At 38.2% G+C, this 20,999-nt stretch overlaps 1 protein-coding gene across 5 annotated transcripts in view; it reads right to left on the bottom strand.

Moving 5' to 3' along the window:
* Nucleotides 1-574: 574 nt before the first annotated feature.
* Nucleotides 575-20,999, bottom strand: part of LOC111867848 (SUN domain-containing ossification factor) — a 72,329-nt gene continuing 51,904 nt past the window's right edge. For 2 of the 5 annotated variants that reach the window (XM_033752831.1, XM_023858047.2), the window contains exons 2-8: nt 18,701-18,905; nt 16,528-17,084; nt 13,390-13,625; nt 9,690-11,348; nt 8,312-8,566; nt 6,806-7,058; nt 575-2,787 (exon numbers count right to left, since the gene is read on the bottom strand). In XM_033752831.1, the coding sequence (XP_033608722.1) occupies nt 1,859-2,787; nt 6,806-7,058; nt 8,312-8,566; nt 9,690-11,348; nt 13,390-13,625; nt 16,528-17,084; nt 18,701-18,905 (4,094 nt within the window). In that variant the 3' untranslated portion in view covers nt 575-1,858. Of the gene's footprint in view, nt 2,788-6,805; nt 7,059-8,311; nt 8,567-9,689; nt 11,349-13,389; nt 13,626-16,527; nt 17,085-18,700; nt 19,029-20,999 lie in introns of all 5 variants that reach the window. The other 3 variants (XM_023858046.2, XM_023858045.2, XM_023858043.2) reach the window with 2 other exon arrangements.

Below are 20,999 nucleotides of genomic sequence, written 5' to 3'. Positions count from 1 at the left end.
TTTATCACCTTCTTCCCCCAAGTTAATTTTGATTCTAGATGACATTAATTCAGAGGCCAGGCTCTGAAATTGCTCCCAATCTGTGAATATGTCAACCAGGTCTGAGAGATCTCTGACATCATCCAGTAAGTGGAAAGTGATTGGTAGGTGATTTGAGTCCACACTGTCAGAGACAATGACTTCTGACAGTCGGACATTCTAGTGCACAATATCAAGAATGTCCTGTCCCGTTTGTCCTCATTATAAAGCCTCGGGTAGGACCACATAGAAAACGGCGCTCACATCATGGAGAACACCACATCATATTCATTATTTACAAGCCATTGCATAGTAATGGCACCTTGATTGCTGACATCATATTATGTTTATGGGCCATTACACAGCAACAGCTCCTTATTTAATGACATCATGTGTTCACTGTGCCAGTGCCTAGCAACGGCTGTCTCGTCTGGCTTCTGTGTCACAGTATGTTGCTGCTTCTCTCCAAACAAAACATAAAACTTCCTAGAAAGTTATAAACTGCTAAGATATCTGTTTGTAAAGAATAATGGTGAAAAACTCAAGTACACATATGTATGCCATACGTTACAATATTCAGACATTACGCATTCAAAGCTTCAGATGATATACACTATACATTTACATAAATAATTTACCAAATATTACAAAATCTGTTACTAAGATCAGTAATTCTGGGAATGATTCAATATAGCCATTACTTTTATTGCAGGGTCTAGCTAATAGCTGTATTTACAAATATACCATTTCATGAATAGCATATCTTCCCAAAATGTTCTTATTTGATTTCAGAAGTAAATGACACTGTAAAAACAATGAAGCAATAAGTTAAAAAAGAATTGGATTTATTAAAACTGACAAAGAGCAACAATAATACAAACTTCATCCAACACTGGTCTCTAACCTCACTCTCCTCTTCAGTGAAAAGATTTTACATTATGAATATTCTGGAAGTATAATAAGCAGAACAGTATAAACTGAATTAGTGGTAACATGACGTGGCTTACTGACAATTTACTGCTTCTTCCACCATGATTATTTCTATCTTTTGTTTTGCTCAACAAGAAAATTCTGTGCTTTTTCATCTGAGTTTCCTGCAAAATGAAGCTTATCACACAGTGATCCAAAGTTATTTTTCTGTTCCTGAGTGCATGTAAAGGAAGGAAAAACTAAAAGTCAAAACATGATAATAATTGTGAGGTATAAGCCAAATAAATAAAATACAAAGAAAGGAATGATCTTTCCAGACCACAGTTTTCTACAATTTATGACACCGATATTGCAGGTATGATATGTATATACATATAACACTGCTATTAACTTTGAAGTTAGACAATTTACAGCACAAACAATTTTCTGGTCAAGGAAGAAAATACAGAATTAAAGTACTTGCCACATAGTCATTCAAGCAGGAAAGTTAAGCACAATAATCTGGTTTCTTCAGTAAGCAGTTTCAAAATATGACAGCTATACAAATAAACAGTTTCACATCCATTGTTATATGCATGTTTTGTAAGAATTCAAACGAGTTATAGAAAATTCTGACATATATTTATTTTCAGTTCTTGGATAACAACTTGAAGGGAGGTCTAGAATTTGAATGTCTGAGTATACTAAGAATGAGTTGTTTGGAAAGCTCTTATATCTACATGCATTCCTAACTTTATCAGTTACAGTTACAAACCAGTATAACAGGACATGCAAGTACGCACACCCCCAATTATGACTGAAGGGGAACACTGTGCCTCATGAGTGCAGAGTAGAAGGGCTTTAATAATGATTGGAATGATAACACTTAATCATGCCATATGCTTACTGCAACAGAACATAAAACATCAATTCAAAAGAACTTTTTCACCATCTTTTTAAGACCACTGCCACCACGCATTTTCTTAACATTGTTCCTTTGTGACCCTCCCAGATCCTGAGTTCCCCCTGACTCACTAGTCCGATCCAGGTCTTCAGATTCAAAATGGCCATTCACAGGATCTTCACTTCCATTATGCAAGGTAGTTGCAGATGAAGTTGTTGAAAATGGACCTTGACTAGACTTACAGGCAACACAGTGACTACTGTACCACTCCCAATTGTCAGATTTCAACTTTGCCTTTGGACTTTGTTCTAAATTGTTTCCAATGCGATTACTCCGAGCAGACATGGCTGTCTTCATAAAGATAGGTGATGACAAACGTTGCACTTTAGAACTGGGTCCAGTAGATGTGACAGATCCATTTCCTTGGCATAAAATGGGTACATTTTCACATAATTTCTCTTTAGTCTTAAACATCACACCTCCTTTCAAATCACCTCCCTGTGGCAGATCAATTGTTTGCTTTTCTGGTGGAGTTTCTGGTTCTAAAGCAGAAGATTCATATGAAGAACCGTTTAGCGTTACTGACAGAACCTCGTGACGTTGACTACGAGAGTGAAGACCATGGTGCTTTGTGACTAGAGGATCAGGCACAGAATGCTGATGCACTAAACCATCATCCTCCTCTGCTGCTGTGCCATTTGAAACATTCCACCACTTACCAAGTTCTGATGAGCTTGCACGTCGCGTTGCAACACTTTCACTCTCACTTTTCCCACAGTCTAGTACACCAGGCAGATATTCAGAAAATCTTCTACTAATTTGTGAACTGATATTTGCACTCGATGAGGATTTCTGTAGTCCACATTTTCTTTTTCGTCTTCTCCGCTTGTTTTCTATTTTGGGTATGGTGCCAGTGTCACCAACATGGGACTCAATGAGAAGGTCACGGTAAGTACCTTAAAAAAAAGAGAGAATATTGAATGTAAGATGTGAGGCCTTCACAGTGAATAAATAGCCCTAAATATTCTCAATTGACTGATCAACTCCGAAGACACAGGAAGTCACTGAAATGTTGGTTCTTAACTCAAATCTGATTTGCATCAGTGCCCAAGAAGATTGAAATGACAGATCCAGGCTTTTCATACAATGAACAACATGATCCTTGTGACAACAGAATTATATGTAACAAAACATCACAACACTTGAAAAATATACAAAATGCTCAGGGTGAATAGAATATGAATACTGTGGTCATAGAAATTCATGTTCCAAGTTTGTTTGAATGGCATTCATTTGCTTATTTAATAATGCTAAAGTAACTACAGATGTGAACCCAGCAGGCATTTCAGGAATAAAAAGAGAGAATATCTGAAAGACAAAATTAATGAACTTCCAAAGAACATAATAAGAATAAGAATATTAAGAGACCTGTATAGAGGAATAAACGAATTTTAGAAGGGTTACCAACCTAGAAGTAACTTACTAAAATATGAGAATGGTGATCTGCTTGCAGATTCCCACAACATATTGAATAGGTGGAAGAACAACTTCTCTCAGTTATTGAATGTACATAGGGTATGTGATGTTATGCAAACAGAAATCAGAAATCAGACAGAAATGAGCCATTAGTACCTGATCCTAGTTTTTTGAGGTTGAAATTGCTATTGCAAAGTAAAAAATGTATAAATCGCCAGGTAATGATCAAATTCTGACAGAATTGATTCAAGCAGGAGGTGAAACATTACAGCCTGAGATCCATAAATTGCTTGATCAGTGGAAGGAGTATACTATATTACTGTACCAATTTACAAGAAGGGTATTAAAACTGGCTGTAGTAATTATTGTGAGATCACTGCTATCAGCTTCATACAAGATTTTATCCAATTTCCTTCTCTCAAGGTTAAGTCCATATATAGATCAAATTATTGGGCATCATCAATATGGGTTTCAATGTAACAGATCAATTACTGATCACATCTTTTGCATTTATCAAATAATGAGGAAAAATTGGAGTACAATGAGACAGCACATCAGCTATTCACAGACTTCAAGAAAGCCTATGATTCAAATAGGAGACAAGTATCATACAATGTTCTCATAGAGTTTCAGGTACCCATGAAACTAGTCAGGCTGATTGAAATGTGTTTAAATGAAACACACAGTAAATCCATATATTTGATTTCGTTCATCCTGGTCCATCACACTAGCAATATTATAAAAGGTTAATCAACTCCAACCAGTGTGACTGATAAAATGTTTTTTCTATCTCTCCTTTTTACTCTCTCATCTGTGACATGTTTCGATCTTAGAGACCATCTTCAGAAGGATATATCAATACAGGTAGAAACTACTATAACAATGTGATTGGTCAATATCAATACATATGTACAATATCATCACAATATAAAATCTGAGCCATTAACATCTACAGGGATGTGCACGAATACATTAAAATATTTATATATCATTACAATTAGTCGTTTATAAGTGTGGTTTAGAAATACTTTGTTATTTTTTTATAACCAATTTGGTTCGTGTCCATATAGGGTAAACATTTGTCATATATGTTTCCTATCCAAAATGGTCAAAAAAAAAAGAGCTTTATCACCATTTTGCCTTAGAATATGCCATTAGGAAGGTCCAGAAAACCAGATGGGACTGAATTTAAATGGGATATATCAGCTGCTGGTCTATGCTGCTGATGTAAATCTATTTGGAGATAACACAGATACCATTAAAAGAAAGAGCAAGAAACTCTGACACAAGTAAGGAGGTTGGTCTAGAAGTAAACGCAGAGAAAACTAAGTGTATGTTGCTGCCTCATCACCAGAATGCAGGGCAAAATCATAACATAAAGAGACCTAATAGATCCTTTGAAAATGTGGCACAGTTCAAATATTTGGGAACAATGGCAACAAAACAAAATTTTATTCATGAGAATATTAAGAGGAGATTAAATTCGGGTAATGTTTGCTACCATTCATTCCAGAATCTTTTGTCTTCTTGTCTGCTGTCTAAAAATGTAATAAATAGAATACACAAAACTATTCATTTTTCCTGTTGGCATAAAGCTTTGTCTCTGATATTAAGGGAGGCACATAGACTGAGGGTGTTTGAAAACAGGGTGCTCAGGAAAATATTTGGACCCAAGAGGGATGAAGTGATAGAAGAGGTTATATGAAACTGCATGATGAGGAACTTCATAACTCATACTCTTCACCAAGTACAATTCAAGTGGAGATATGCAGGGCTTGTAGCGCATATGGGGCAGAAGAGGAATGTGTATAGGGTTCTGCTAGGAAAGCCAGATGGAAAGAGACACTAGGAAGACCTAGATGTGTGTGAGGATAATATTAAGATGAATCTTAGAGAGATAAGATGGGGTGGTATGGACTGGATTGATATGGCTCAGGATAGGGACCAGTGAGGGCTCTTGTGAACAAAGTAATGAACCTTCGGGTTCCATAAAACAGAAAATTCTTCAGGAACTGCACAACTGGCGGCTTATCAAGAAGGGCTCAACTCCATGGAGTTCGTTGAAGCAACTACTGGTGTTCGCGTCAAATGAGAAATTACAAAGGACAAGTTGGGAGCCATGTGGCAGAAATTCTCATGACATGGCTGTGCCACAGCTCAGGCAGTTGGTGTCAGTATTCCACCATGATGGTCAAGGTTCAATCCAAAATCTGGTAATGTGGCACTGGAGGAGGGGCGTAGGTCATGTGGGAATTGTGATGGACACAGTGGAAAAGGTGAAGGGAGCGGTCCTACAAAAGTTCAGCTTCCTCTTGCAAATCCTGATTCCAACAACTGCTCCACACTCATCTATTATCTAACATATCAATCATCATCATTCTGGGGCTGGTGCAACAGACACAATTGTGACTGGCATACCAAGTGGAACTCTACAAATCTTTACAAAAAGTATTCATGACACACCTAAGATAATGTCCTCACGCCGAAGTTGTGCAACTAATACTTCTAGCAGAAGAATATAAAGCTTCTATTCTACAGATGCAGTAAGTATTGGATGAATGAACATATCAGCTTAGAAACTACCACTATATACTGTCACATGTCTGGAATAACTACAGATGGTTTCTGAATTAATAATCACATTTGTTGGATTCTCTGATATAGTGTGTGAATACACTTTACAATACACTATTATGCCCCCCTCCCACAAACGCATTAGTGTCCACAGTCATGCCTTCACTAGCCATTGCTCAGTAGCAGCTTCCAACAGCGGGCGTTCCCCTTCCTCTTGGTTCCCGAACTATCCCTGACCTCAGCTACCAGCTTCTCACAGCAACAGCTCACAATGACCGAACCTCAGCAGTTCTCTAACTGACTCACTCACCAACCAATCCAAATGACTCTCACTAACTGTCCTGCTTATAACATCTCTGCACAGACCACACAGAAAACACTGTTCCATTATTGCTGTGCAATTGTTACCTTAGAAACATGCTTGCTTGTGAAGTCATTATTTAGCAACAGCTGCTGTATAGCTGCTTCTTTTGCGTTCGTTGCCTAGCAACAGGTCCACATGCCACAATATGAACAAACACTACGTAAATTTTAAATACAGTATTCAAAGTAACTTCTTTCATAACTGCAATTTTACAATAGACTTTTGCTGTACTGGGATCAGGCATGTGCTGCAAGGAGCTCAGAAGGGCTTGTTGAGCCCCTTCTTAATCTTCGGCCAATAATCCAAGCTATATGGAACCTTCTTAACAAACACTCACACTGTAATATGAAGTATGTACAGTATGTAATTCCACAAATTTATGTAATATACATGTATTGTTTTATTTTATCTAAAATTATTTAAGAATGAAAAAGAACATATTGCTTGTTCATGTGAGCCCCTTGTTAACAAGATGGCAGTATTCCCCTGATTAGGATGCACATAAACAGAAGTGAAGATGATAATCCAGTACTGAAAGTTAAATATATAATGGTCCTTACCAGAAATGTTCAGAGCTTCTTCACTAGGCCTGCGATTATGACTTTTTGGTGCTTCATGGCCACTAACTCCCTGAACAGATCTTCGGCGATTTGGATCTGTTTTACTCTCTTTCCCCCTTTGAACATGCCACCCAAAACTCCACTTACGTTGTGCACTGCCAACGTCTGTTTCTGGCAGGTGTCGGCAGAAATACAGAACAATTCCAAATACTAGCATTTCGATTAATATGAGGACCACATGTTGTATAATTACCTGCAAAATAAATCCACAAATTTGCAACTGTTCAAAACATTCTACAACAAAATATACTACTATCATTATACATAAGCAAAATCTTCCACAGCCAGCATTAGTATCATCTGTTACGGATTTTAATAGGTCTGTCTAAAAAATATGAATGTTAATATCTCTTGGTTGAAGATCCTAATGTGATTATAACTGTCATATACTTTTAATAGGTAAGTGACATTCAATAAAGGAATAAGAGCATTCATTCAGAAGCAGATAAAACCAGTGATCTGTATCAAAGCATATAAAGTCACGTATGTGTCGCATAAGCGAAATTCATGACAAAAGTCTTAATACAGAAGAAACTAACACATCATCCCAACATACATGAAAAGTAATTATCTGGATCTAACAATAATAAATAAAAGTGAACACCACAAAATAACTAAAAGAATGGAGGTGTGAGATTCTCACGGCAGTCACCATGATGATTTTGTGTCTTATGTGGTGTGACACTTTGTAGTTTGGTAGATAGTTACCAACGTCTCATAGCAACATGCTGTCTCCATCTTGAGGACAGCTACTCTGCTACATCACATCTCAGAAGTTAGTAATCTCATAAATAAAAACAAGAATAAATTTAGGATGTCCTAATCATTACTCAACTGAAAAACCTTCATCATCTTATTTAACTTATAAAACAGAACAACATATAATGATATTACAATTATTCTATCTTAATTATCAAGGTACAGAAACAAACACAAAAAAGAGATGTTATGATTATTCAGAAGTAAAGAAATATATCCAGAAGTATAACAGTCTACTAAAACGTTTTACACATGTTGTGTTGATGGCTGGACTTATATCTTCTCATTTATGGTAGCAATGTTGCAAATTATGTGAACCTTAGGATGAATATGAAAGCTGGTTTGATTACCATCTTCTTTACCTCATCTTGATCTTGAGCCACCACTGCTAATTGCTATTTTAATTCTTAGAAACAACATTCTACCATGCTAATAAATAGTATTCACCACATGAAAACATTGTGTATGTTGAAAACTACAAATGAGTATGATTTATAATAAATCTTCAACATCCTACCTGTGCCAGCCAAACATTTAAAAGTTTATATCTTTCTTCTACCGTTTCATTTGTAATAATTAAATATCAGAGCAGAAAAGATAAAGAACAGAAATAGAGGATTTTCTTTTTATACAAACAAGAAGTATTATTTTAAAAGGAATCTACTCCCATAACTGTTAAGTACTCACAGCTGCTTTATGCTGCCAACTGTCTCTCTCTGTAAGAAGCATCTCCACAGAAAAGGTTAATGTTGCTAGCTGTTTCTGAAGTGCCGCCATTTCCTCTACCCGTTTCTGTTCACGTTCCTCTCCCTTACGACTTTCTTCTGCCACAGCAGCAAGAGTCCGGTTGAATGCTCGCTGCATCTCCTCCACTTGCTTCTTATAACGCCTGCTAAGTTCTTCTAAATATTGTCCACTTAGAGACATATTACGTTCCAAAGCCTAATAGAAATACCAAGTAAATTTATACCATTTGGCACAGTATGTTTATTGTGACAGTAAATAAACAAATGACACCAAAACTTAGCAAAAATGTAACTTAATTTGTATATGGTCTCTTCTATATAAAACGTTCTTATGGCCCGTCAGGTTATACAGTAAACATTCCACAAGAGTAGAAGTTGTTTAAATATGATCCTTTCATTAATATCTCTGATAAAATCACTTACACCATTCAGAGACACACTGATTTTGCCTTTAACAACCTAAAACCTAATTTTCTGTGCCAATAAGCAATTATAACATCTACTATATACATTCTGAACATAGACTAAATGACAGAAGATGAAAGCAAACCTATCACATACAGCAAGGCAAAGAAACCTAAAATTCTTTTTTAATCATTTCTTGCATCCTGTTGTGTATTTAATTAAGAGTAGAGTGAATTTACCGACTACACAACACGTTTTTTATTATCACTACATGTTTCGACCTCAAGAGGTCATCCTCAGGTGTATAATTACACGCGGTCACATTCACTTTTCACTCATTCGACCCTGTATCTTATCCAGATTTATGCTCACTAATATATCGAGTTCTTTTCATAAAACACAGGTTATTTAATTGTTAAGAGTTAAAAGTTCGTGAATTGAAGTTCAATTCATGTCACTGGTTACACTTTCACTTGTTTGCAAGGTCTCGCTGTTCTTCCTCATTCTCTGATGCTGCTGGATCTGCATCTTTTAACATGAATAATCATATTTATTTTGCAAGAATTGAAGTTTTCACAGAAATGAAGTCATGTTGTGGTCTTCTGGATAACAACACTGTGTTGTAGTATGGTAGGCAGGTACCAACATTTCAGAGTAACATACTGCCTCTATCTACCCTGAAGAGGCACACAATTTTTCCCTCAAAAACACTGACACCTACCTAAAAGACTAGAATATGGTGCATAAGCCATAAGATCACAATACACATATTTATTTTGGTTTAACAAGAAAATCAGGTGTTCTCTTGACAAGTGGGTATACAGGAGACAACTGTAAAACACTCTTACATACAGAAAGTTTCCCTGAGTTCATATCTAATAAAAGTAAACAAAAGATGCCAAATATATTCATACCTTGATTCTGTTGGAGAGGCGAACAAAGACAGATTCCTTCTGAACTTGCTGTGTCTGTGAAAGGCTTGGTGGAGACACTGTTGTGGCTGTAACAGTGGCAGGGTTAGCAGAGGAACTGCCGCTGGTGTCCATTCCGATGTCTAGGTCTTTCAGTTCCGAAAGCAACGAGTCAAGTGAGAGATTTTCTTGACTTTCCTGGTACTTCTCCTCAAGAATTACTTCACTTTGCTTCTCATTTCCTCCTGACTGTTGCTGGTCACTTTCAGTCACTGTGGGGAGCTCCTCGGTCACCTCCACCTTTATAGATCCACCGTTATGCGCTGAAGTCTTTACCTGAGTCTCTACCCTCTCCTTCAAACTTCCTTCTGCATCTGTCCGATTCTCTTCACCTGGATAAACTGATACACTTACAGTAGAATATGCACCGGCAGGAAGTTCTTGAAGAGATGATACCTCTGCAAACACTGAGCTTTCCTTTCCTTGATCATAGGAGGTTTTCATTGTAACAGCTGAAGGGAAATCTTCCTTTCTATCTGGTTCTTTAACAAGCGTTCTAGTTGGTTTTATCTGAGATGCAACTGTTGTTTCTGCTGCTACAGAATCCAATGGAAGTGATGTAGCAAAACCTACAGTGTCACTAGCACCTGACAGTGATGAAGAACTGCAATGTTCCGATGTTAAACTTGACCCTAATGTGCATGTTGAGTGGTGTGTAACGACCAAGTTCCCGAAGTCTGATTCTACATTAGGAGACTTTCCATCTAAGCTATTAGTAATATTTATGGAAGTGGTTCCATTTACTTCATAACTGATGTTAAACACAACTTTCCTCTCAAGAACAGCTAATATGTTACAGAGAGCAGCAATGTATTCTGACGGTAATAAAGCTGATAAATATCTACTTCGATCTGATTTTGAGAGATCAACTCCACTTGCCGAAAGTCGTAACGGGTAAGGTGCACCAGTACGGTGACTACTGAAATCCAAGCCATATTCTACACAAAGTTTACTGCTCTGAAAGCTACTGCGCACAAATGGAGTCTCAATCAAAGATTGTAAGTAAGTCCCTCGGCAGCTGAGCAGTTCAAATACCCGACTGAACATGGCATCACTGCAATTGTCACACACAACAATATGACTTGGGCTGACACAGTTCTTACTGCCTGAGGCATTGCTATGGGACTTGTATATTTCCACATTAGTTGTTTCATTCTGAGAGTTACCACTTTTCACCAAAGCCTGAGCTGCTTTTTTAACTATACTCATAACTGCATCTTGCGCACTACCAAACAGAGTTTTTGGAAGTTCTCCTGTATCAACATCTAACGGTTCTTCATCGTCATCATCATCGTCGTCAGCCATGTTAGGAAGTGACTCATGAACTTCAACTTCAGTCTCCAAAACTTCAAATTCACTAGTACCATAAACTCGAAACAGGGAGACGGGACAGTAGTGCTCTGATCCATAGTGTGAATGTAGTTCTACTTTGATGAACTTTCCAAACAAATGAGGATCGAGGTTGAAGCTTTGTATGTCTCTCTCATCTTGAGCAGTAAAATGGCCAACACTCCTCCAGTCACGAGTGGGAAATCGGTCACTCAGTGACACAGAGAAATCACGTGGTGAGGAAGAAAACAGTTCAAAATTGGCCAAATCAATCTGGAAAAGAACCCAAATCCATGAATTAATGTATATATGTACAGTCTGGTATACAGTACTTAGTGCTGCCAAAACAAACTGACTATTGTAAAGCTGGCAAACATTCATAGACATACAGACATGGAATACAAAAAACACCTTAAAAGCCCCATCTTCAGTCATACACAACACATTTCTGTTATACATTAGCAAATTCAACAAAGACTGAAAACTTAACTACATAACCACGATATAAACAAACACATCAAGTATTGTAATAGTTCCAAGGTATACACAGATGTGCATAACCATGTTTAATAAATTGAACATTTTACACAGAGAATTTTAATGTAGTGAACACACAAATGCATTTCTGAGACTACCTACTGGGCTTCGCTGGACTAGACCACCAAAGAAATTCTGACATCACAGAAGGATTGAAAGTTATAGTACAAATATAGATGAATACAGACATTTTGCTTACTGATTACATGAAAGGATTCAATTAAATACTCAGAAACAAACTATGGGACAAAATACGGAACAAGGGACACCCAGACACTTGTGTTTGGCAGATTCAGGTAAAATAAGATCTGCGAATATGGACAACATTTTTAAAAGCAACCTTATTTGCTGATGACCATGTCACATCTTCAGAATCCAAGAATGATTTACAAACAGCTAGCTACTCCTCAGCTACAAATTGTAACAAATAGCTATAATCTGGAAATTTCAACAAAAAGAAAGCAAAGATTCTGGCTTCTAAAGGCAAATGCGCAGTTAGATGAAAATTTGCAATAAATAATACAACAACTGTACAAGTTCAGAACATGTCTCTGGATAAACATACTCAATGCAATAATATGTAATGCATTACAAATTTACTCATATGCTTTAGCCAAGACTAAAAAAAATAAGTAGCATAATCACATCTCAAGAATGGACTCTTCAACACTGACCCAAAAATCTAAGATCTATCAACCAGATTGCGGAAGAAATGTTGCGAGAAGATGGAAGGGTAATCTTTGAGATGAAACAGGCGAATAAAAGCAAGCCTTGAAACAGATGATGAGATACAAGGATAACAATGGAACTGGAAATATAATTTAGAAATAATGGAAAAATATCACCTTCCACAATTAGCATTCCATTATCAACTGAGGGAATTACAAGTCGACTGGCACAGTGATAGCAAGACTAAAATCATCCTGTGGTTCACAGGAAAAGATTAAAAAGAACTAACCCCACAAAATTAATAATGATTATGTTAATAGTGGTGATGATGATCATGATATGAATTTGATGATTCTAATGTGAATTAATATATATGATTAGGAAATAACAACTTGATAATCAAGAGCCAGGATAGCTCAGGCAGTATAGCAACAGGCTGTGGACTGGACAGCCAGGGTTCAATTCCCAGATGGGTCAAAACTTTTATCTTCTCCACAGCATCCACACTGGCTCTGCAGTCCACCCAGCCTCATATCCAATATGTACCGAGGGCTTTTCCCTGGGGATAAAGCGGCAGGAGCGTGAAGTTGATATTCACCTCCATCTAGTGCCAATGTCAAGAATGGTGGAGCTATACCCCAACTCATCTTCATGGTGTGGTGCTTAATTAATTAAGCACAGGGACAACTTTACCTATTAATTTAATAATCATTACAATATTGAATATATGTAAACTTTCAATAGGTTTATAATAATTAGAAAAACCTGAAGGTGGTTAGAACTGAAATATGTTGGGAAGAATACACATGGTATTATAATAGTAACATAATTATGAAGTCAACTTCATTAAAATATTTAACTCTCTAGGCCCAATTACGACCCCATTAAATACTGACACACACACACACACACACACACGAGCACGCAGACATACACACAAGTAGTAAAGTCCCCTTCCACTTTGAAGTTAGCTAAATTTCCAGATTCACTTTCAAAACATGATAATTAGCAAAGGTGAATCAAGTGGTTTTGTTCATCTTTCTTTCTCCTTTTTATTCATACTAGACACAATTTCTTTTCAAACACTTCTGCTGATGGTTATACATACCTTTTTAGCCTGAATGGCCTCACATAGTTCTACAACAAACCAAAAACGATTAGTGCACGCATTGAGGACATATTCGTCACGAGATGGTGAGATTATAGACCCAGCATACATAGCCTCAGGGTTAGTTCCAACAATCTTCGCTCCACAATCTGGGGAAGCATAGTTCTTCGATCGCACTTTTAGATTTCCACTGGCACGACTTTGGCTTCCTGCAGGTGGAGTTGTGGAATTCTGAACTGCTTACCATAACATGAAAATATAGCAATGAAAAATATAAAGATTTTGTGCATGAAAAGTGTCCAAGTGCAGAAGGTAATGCATATTAGTGTTCAATTGTTTTAAAACCTACCCTCACATCCTCAACACTACAACAGACCTCTGTTAAAATAAATCTATTTTATATAAACATTAAAATCATACAAATGCACGAAGGTAAGTCTGTGTAAATTATCTTGTAAAAGTATATGAAAATTCTGTAAAATATGGGTTCATGATATTAATTAATAAATTCAAAAAGCTAGATGATTTGCTTTGAATTTATAAATGCATATATAGTATAATTCTATATATACTAGAATGCTCCTACATTATGGAAGATGTGGTCTTGAAAACGTGTATGTACTGTAAAATTCTGCACAAAGACCCCTATTTTCCCACTAAAACTCATGATACAAATAAGCTGAGATGCATTCCATCACAAAAATTGTTCAAGATCCAGAAGCATAATAACAAACCTTTTATTCGTGAGAAATAATAGTAGGTATGCAGACATCTTAAACAAGGATATACAACACTGCAAAACCTAAAATAATATGGGAACAGCAGAGACACTACCAGCCATCCAGCTGCATTACTGATATATATGCATACGGAATTAAAATTTCTTAACAAATGATCATTTCTTTTGTAAAAATGGGCTCAATTTGTCGTCATTTTAAATTTTGTGTTTAAACAAACTTAATATTTAGCCCAAATTTCTGCAAAGGCGAATTTATGGGTAGTATCATGAATGTCATGGTCATGTTATATGATTTCTGTAGGGAAAAATGTCCACAACCCAGACATTAATAATGGGGGGAGGGGGCACTATAATTCATTTCATGTATATGTTCAAGAACAAGTGGCATAAATCGTTATGAAATTGCCTTCTACAGCACAAAGAACCATTAAATAAAACTTCACAATTTAGGTTTATCACAGTGTGCTTGTTCAGACCACTGTTGCGGTTTGTTCATATTGTGACATGACGCCTAAAAGCCAGAATAGTGCAGCCAGAGTTCATTGCTAGGCACTGACTCAGTAAATAGGTTCCCACAGCAACAATTTAAGTACTGTTGAGCTATAACGACAGAAACGGTGTGTTCTATTGGATCTGCCGAGGCTATACAACGATGATCCTAGGCCAGCTAAATCAGAACTGAGGAAGTCTCTTGAGATGACAGTTTAAGATAATTTGAAAGAAATGGCCAGAAAGGAATCAGGCTGTTCAAAGAAGAATTCACGTGTGCTGCAGTTACAGTGAGACTGGTGTAATTACTGTGTTGTTGAAATCCGTTGCCAGGATATGACAAGTGAAGAATGAGAACCCTAGTGTGTGAGGAAAGGTGAACTGTAGTGTGTGTAGATCAGTGATAGCGCTGTATTACTTGTAGTTAAGAGCTGAGTGTACGAGTATAAATGCAATAAATCCAATCAGCCAATCCAAACCCTGTCTAACAGTCACACCACCCATAAATATGTGACAATATTCTCATGATATTATGGAGTGACCATAAACGGGGGTTGGATCGGTAATTAGATCTATTGAATGCTTACAGATTGTAACTACAAGCAACTATAGCACTATCACTAATTCACACATTCTGCAGTTCACCACAGCATGTACTGTCCTCTCAGTCTGCAGTGTCTTCACCAGTCATTGTCTGTTAACGGCTTCCAACGTCACAGATCCCTGAACTTCCGTGTTCACGGCTTTACATCTTTGCTGGCTGTCGCCTATCTCAATGCAGCTCCCAAGCTGATCTAACTGGCTTCCAACTGCCGAATTCACAATGCACAATCGACTCCTTATGTAGCCTCGGCACAGACCACATGGAAAACACCTCTCCCAACAGTTCTTCCATTCTTTTATTACCTGGCTATTGCTCATATTGCATACAGAACACCATTCCTCTGCTACTGTTTACGGGTATTTGCTAGCAATGGCCGTTGTCTACAGAGTCATCACTTCGTATCAGGTCTACGTGCTACAACATCCTTTAATCTAACTTCCAGAACCTTGGTTGACCTTCACACAGTATTTCAACCTAATCTGACCACTTTCAGAAGAGTCAAGAAGCTTCAGATAACAACAAAGTGCCATTTTAGTAGGTATTTCCTAATAGCATAGGAAAATAGTACTAGTAAAGAAAGTTAAAGGCCTTTTGGACTTCATCCCTCATCAAATTCTCTTATATAGAACAACATTTTGCAAATAGCTTCTAGTGGGCATTATATGAAGAAATTCCTATCCTGTTGGAGCAACAGGTAAAGTACATATTTTTTCATACCCTGTCCACGCAGTGGCATAGTTGGTTGAGGCACTATGCCACAAGCCGGAAGGTTCAAATCCTGATGAGGTCATTGCATTTTTTCAATTGACCTAATCCTTCCAGCCACACTATGGCCCTGGGGTCGACTCAGCCTCTAACAGAAATGAGTACCAGGAATATACTTGGAATATTCTTGGGGGTAAAGGGTGGCTGACGCATAGGGCTGACAACCTTGTCGCCATCTATGAGCTGATTGTATAGGAAATGTGGGAACCTCAACATCTCACAACCCTATGGCCTCCACGGCCTGTTACAGGGATACCTTTACTTACTTTACTGTCCATCTGAACATGGAAATAAAACCAATTTCCAAAATGTAGCAGTTTCTATACAAAAACAAAGATGATGGGAAAGTACAAGATGATAGCATTAAAAGTTTATGTCACACAATCTTAAATAACTTGAAACATAGCTAATAAAGAACCCTCAGACTGATAAAGAAAACAGGAAAGAGAATATGCATTGCACTTAAATTGGTTAAACTGAAATCCCTTTGCATATATTAATGATTTAATGCATGAACAGAAGAGAACAGTAAAACACTCACTCTTTTTCTTTTCAGCTTCTGCCAGTTGTTTCTGTGCCCATTCACTAAATGATGGGATATCATCTGGTGCTGGGGTTTGTTCAGAGTCTTCAGTAGGGGATAATTTTAAGTCACCTTCTTTCGCATCCACTACATTCTTCGCACTGTCATTTATGACTGCTGCAGTTTCAGGAATATTAGCAGAATCAATTTCCTCCAACATACTTTCTGGTTTCTCCGTGTGAACTTGCAACTTCATTTCTATTACTTTTGGTTCAGCACGAACTATATATTGTTGACCCTTCTCTTTAAAGATTTTATCATCAACAGTGTCTTCTAAAATAGAAAGATTCTTTGAAGTCTCTTCACTATTTGTAAGTGATTCGTCTTCATCGGATATTGGTGGTCTTACTATTTGTGTTTCACCAGGTGAAGCATCCACGGTCAGATTATCATTCCTGATTCCCCTCAGGAGACCTTTTGTATGGTGATGTGATGGAGACGAAACATGATCTTGAAATTCCGCTGCGGCAGTATCCACAACGGTGAAGATCACACCTTGTCCAGTTTCAGATAACCTGAAAACATACCGGATTAATGACATCTACTTGTGGCGTAGTTGATTGAGGCACTATGCTACAAGCTGGAAGGTCACGGGCTCGAGTCCTGATGAGGTGGATTTTCCAATTTACTTAAACCTTCCAGCCACACTATGGCCCTGTGGTCAACTCAGTCTCTTAACAGAAACGAGTACCAGGAATCTTCCTGGGGGGATAAAGGACAGTTGGCATATAAGGCTAACAACCTTAATGCCATCTGTGAGCCAATTGTCTAGAGAAAATGTGGGAGCCTCGATGTCTCACAACTCTAAGGCCTTCATGGTCTTTTACAAGGATAGCAGATTTACCTTGTCACCTTTCACTTTATACATGTAATAGCACATATTAGAAATTGAAACAGGAATTTATCCTGAAACAAATTACATTAAAACACAAAATGACTTCAATTATTCTTAGTAAGAGCACTAGGCAACTATCATTCTTTACTCTTCTTGAAATTACAGATACCTTTATAAAACAGTACATTAAGTTTGAAATAAAGTTTTAACTAACTTTACCATTGGTAGAAAATAAATTAAGTGGCAATTCAAATTAGTGCACTTTTAAAAATAAATATAAAAGAGATGTTGACATTTTAATTATTATTTCTTGATTAATAACCTAAATTAATTTCAGATGCAGATGAGTAAATATGGTGAGCACTATCTGATATTTCTACATATAATCGAGATGCTGTGGTGTCTCAATTTCTGATATTTCTGTGCATGGTGAAGCACAACAGATCATTGGAGGTTGCAGTATGAGGGCCGGTTTTGATGGCTCACCCCTCATACTCATGTGCATGGGGGGGGGGGGGCTAGTCTCCATGATCAGTCATCACAAGTTTATTTCTTGTTATTTTCCTGGACTTTTCCAGGAAGATTTTGACACTGTACTTCAAAACAGGCAATACTCACTGTCTTCCTGGTCTGCGCCAATCCATTACAATCAGCAACACTGTCTCTATAAGTGATGAACCAAATATGCACAGCTTCAAGTTACTTTTTCTTTTTATTGCTAATTGCTAGTGGGGTGGGACTAAGTGCCTTGTACTGCGGCCACTTCTGGCCTATTGTACCAGCCCCAGATGATAGGTGAGGGTGATTGTGGAGCAGTTGGTGGAATGAAGATTGGCTGGGGAACCAAAGTACTTGGAGAAAACCTGCCCCAGAGCCACTCTGTCCACCACAAATACCACTTGACCAGACCCGGGATCAAACCCGGGCCGCCGCGATGGGAAGTCAGCGACTAACCGCTTGAGCTATGGTGTGGCCTTTCAAGTTACTTAAAGCAACTGATTTTACAGAAACTAAGCAAGCATCTTAAGTTGGCAATTTCTTTCACAGAAATTAAGGAAATTTCTTAAGTTAGCAATTATTTTCATGAAAGAGGTGTGAAGAATAGTAATAGAACATTTGGCATCCTAATGTAAGCTTAGCTTGTTTATATTTTCATACCCACTTTATTAAATTCAATTAACCATCACATATGTAACTGTAAAGAAAATTAATTAGAAAGTAACATTCAATTAATGTCATAAGGGATGTGCAGCATTATAAAGATCACCATTCACACATGAGTGAGGCAGTCCTCACCAGTCACAGAGCGGAGGAAATGCCCATACAATCCATGTGACGGTCAGGTACAGCAGGGCAACTTGCAGGAGGCGGAATGATGCCCGACGACTCCAGTGAAGAACTTGACGTTTGTCGCAAGAAGACAGATGTGTTGGTGGTGAGGCCAGCTCCTTCAGACTGCATACTGGCCTTACCATGGCCAGCCTGTTCTTCTCCAGTAGCTCTAGATGTCAAGCAATTAAAATGCTGCATTGAACTACCACTCACAGTTTCTCTGTAAATCCTACTGCATTTGGAAGTGATAGATCCCGTACCATCAATTACAGGAATTCTGATAACAGCAGTACTGCAAACCAAACAGGCAATTGCAAAATCACTTTTTGAAGCATCCAAACACTCATCAGAAGTTATGACCTAATGAGAAAATGGAACGCACTAGCTGACACTGCCTGTATGAAGTAGCTCCATAAAATGCTGAGCAGGCTGGCATACAGCATCTGTCTGATTAGTATTCCAAGAGCCATGGATCAATTATAAACAAATTCCGCCCACCCCAAAATTTCTTTGTGAGATTCCTATGTCACTGGAGGCAAATGTTAGAGCACAACTTTCACTTTCCCCACTACAGAGCATACGGTATTTGAAAACGAGTTCTTTGATGTGCCTTACTTACTTATGGAGCCGAGCTCTTCTTGAGAAGAAAAATCTGCAGCTACTCAACAATTTCCCAGCATTTTATGGAGCCCTAAGGTTCATTACCGTGTTCGCAAGAGCCCTCCAATGGCCCCTATCATGAGCCATATCAATCCAATCCATCCCATTCTATCTCTCTAAGATCCATTTTAATATTGTCCACCCACCTACGCCTTGGTCTTCCCAGCGGTCTCTTTCCTTCAGGCTTTCCCACCAATATCCTCTATGAATTCCTCTTCTCCCCCACTCGTGCTTCATGCCCTGCCCACCTCATCCTCCTTGACTTCATCATTCTAATTACACATCTTTAGTCATTTAATTGAAAAGACCGGTCTAGCGGTAACGCTCTAGACCAGTATTCTTGAGGTGTTCAGTTCGAACCTCGAATTTCAGTCACGATAACACTGGTGTCTAGCTTACGCAAAGACCACATCCTTCCAAATCTTTCCAATTCATCAACCATCCCACTACCCGAGAAAGACTGCGCTGGCAAGGACCAGCAGCATATATAGAAGACAGACCCGTCCTCTCGTTAGAGAGGGTGCCCCACAAAAGCAAGACCGTAAATGTCAAACAGTAATAAATATCTGCACCAAGACTTACTGACTTACCGTCAGTCGCAATGTGGCTTCGACTTGAGACCAGTTAGTTCGTATCCTACTAGAAACCAGTCAGTCGACGATGGCTAAAGACAGTTGAGCTCCGAGCAGAAGACACTTCACCGAGATTAGCGGTGCGAGAGTATAACACTGAAGAGGAAACGTCCGAAGACGCTACAAGTGCGAATAATTGTATCTGTGAGTGTAAAAAGTCATTGTCCAATAAACATATTTGTTCAAATCCGAGACCCACACAATTTCTTGTCGCGTTGCCTAGGAAATACATGACAATATAAATGTGACTCTTATATACTATACAACTTCTATCGCAAATTACTTGTTAGTTGTATTGATGACACAAAACAAAACAGCATAATTTACGTACCAAGTCAAAGTCAAAGTCCAAGTCACATTGCGACTCACGGTCAGTCAGTAAGTCTAGGTTTCGAGCCCCATTTGGAGCTCATGACCAGATATTTATTACTTTTTGACAGTTACGGTCTTGTTTCTGTGGGGCGCCATCTCTGACGAGAGGACGCGTCTATCTTTTGCATATGCTGCTGGCCCTTGCCAGCGCAGTCTTTCTCGGGTCCGAGTCCCTTAGTACTTTTGACAATATTTTACTGTCTCAGATTCGAGACTTCCCTTTTCGTCGTCTCCTACGACTCGCAGGGTCACGGTGGAAGTATTCGACCCCGCCTACACACGGGTGAATTTACGTACCGTGTAAAGTAACCAGTTATATACATAGCCTCGCCACGAATCGTACATAAGACACTGTTTCAAGCAGTTTTATTGATACACGCGTATTCGTTGCCACGATTATCGAGTTGCGGGGAAGGTGTTAGTTTACCGTTACCTAGCAGCGAACAGTTTCTCTTGTTAAACTATTCCATCATCATGTTACAATAATATTAGAAGTTCCAGGAGCAATTGTTGTCGTAATGACCGTCTCTTCTGACTGTACTACTCCAGCTTTCAGGAATTAGTAGGGAATACACAGACAACAAGGTGATCTCATGTGT

Source organism: Cryptotermes secundus, unplaced genomic scaffold (genome assembly GCF_002891405.2).
Source record: "Cryptotermes secundus unplaced genomic scaffold, Csec_1.0 scaffold2543, whole genome shotgun sequence".
Lineage (NCBI taxonomy): Eukaryota > Metazoa > Arthropoda > Insecta > Blattodea > Kalotermitidae > Cryptotermes > Cryptotermes secundus.
The sequence above is the reverse complement of the archived record's forward strand: the minus strand, read 5'-3'. Positions and strand labels throughout refer to the sequence as shown.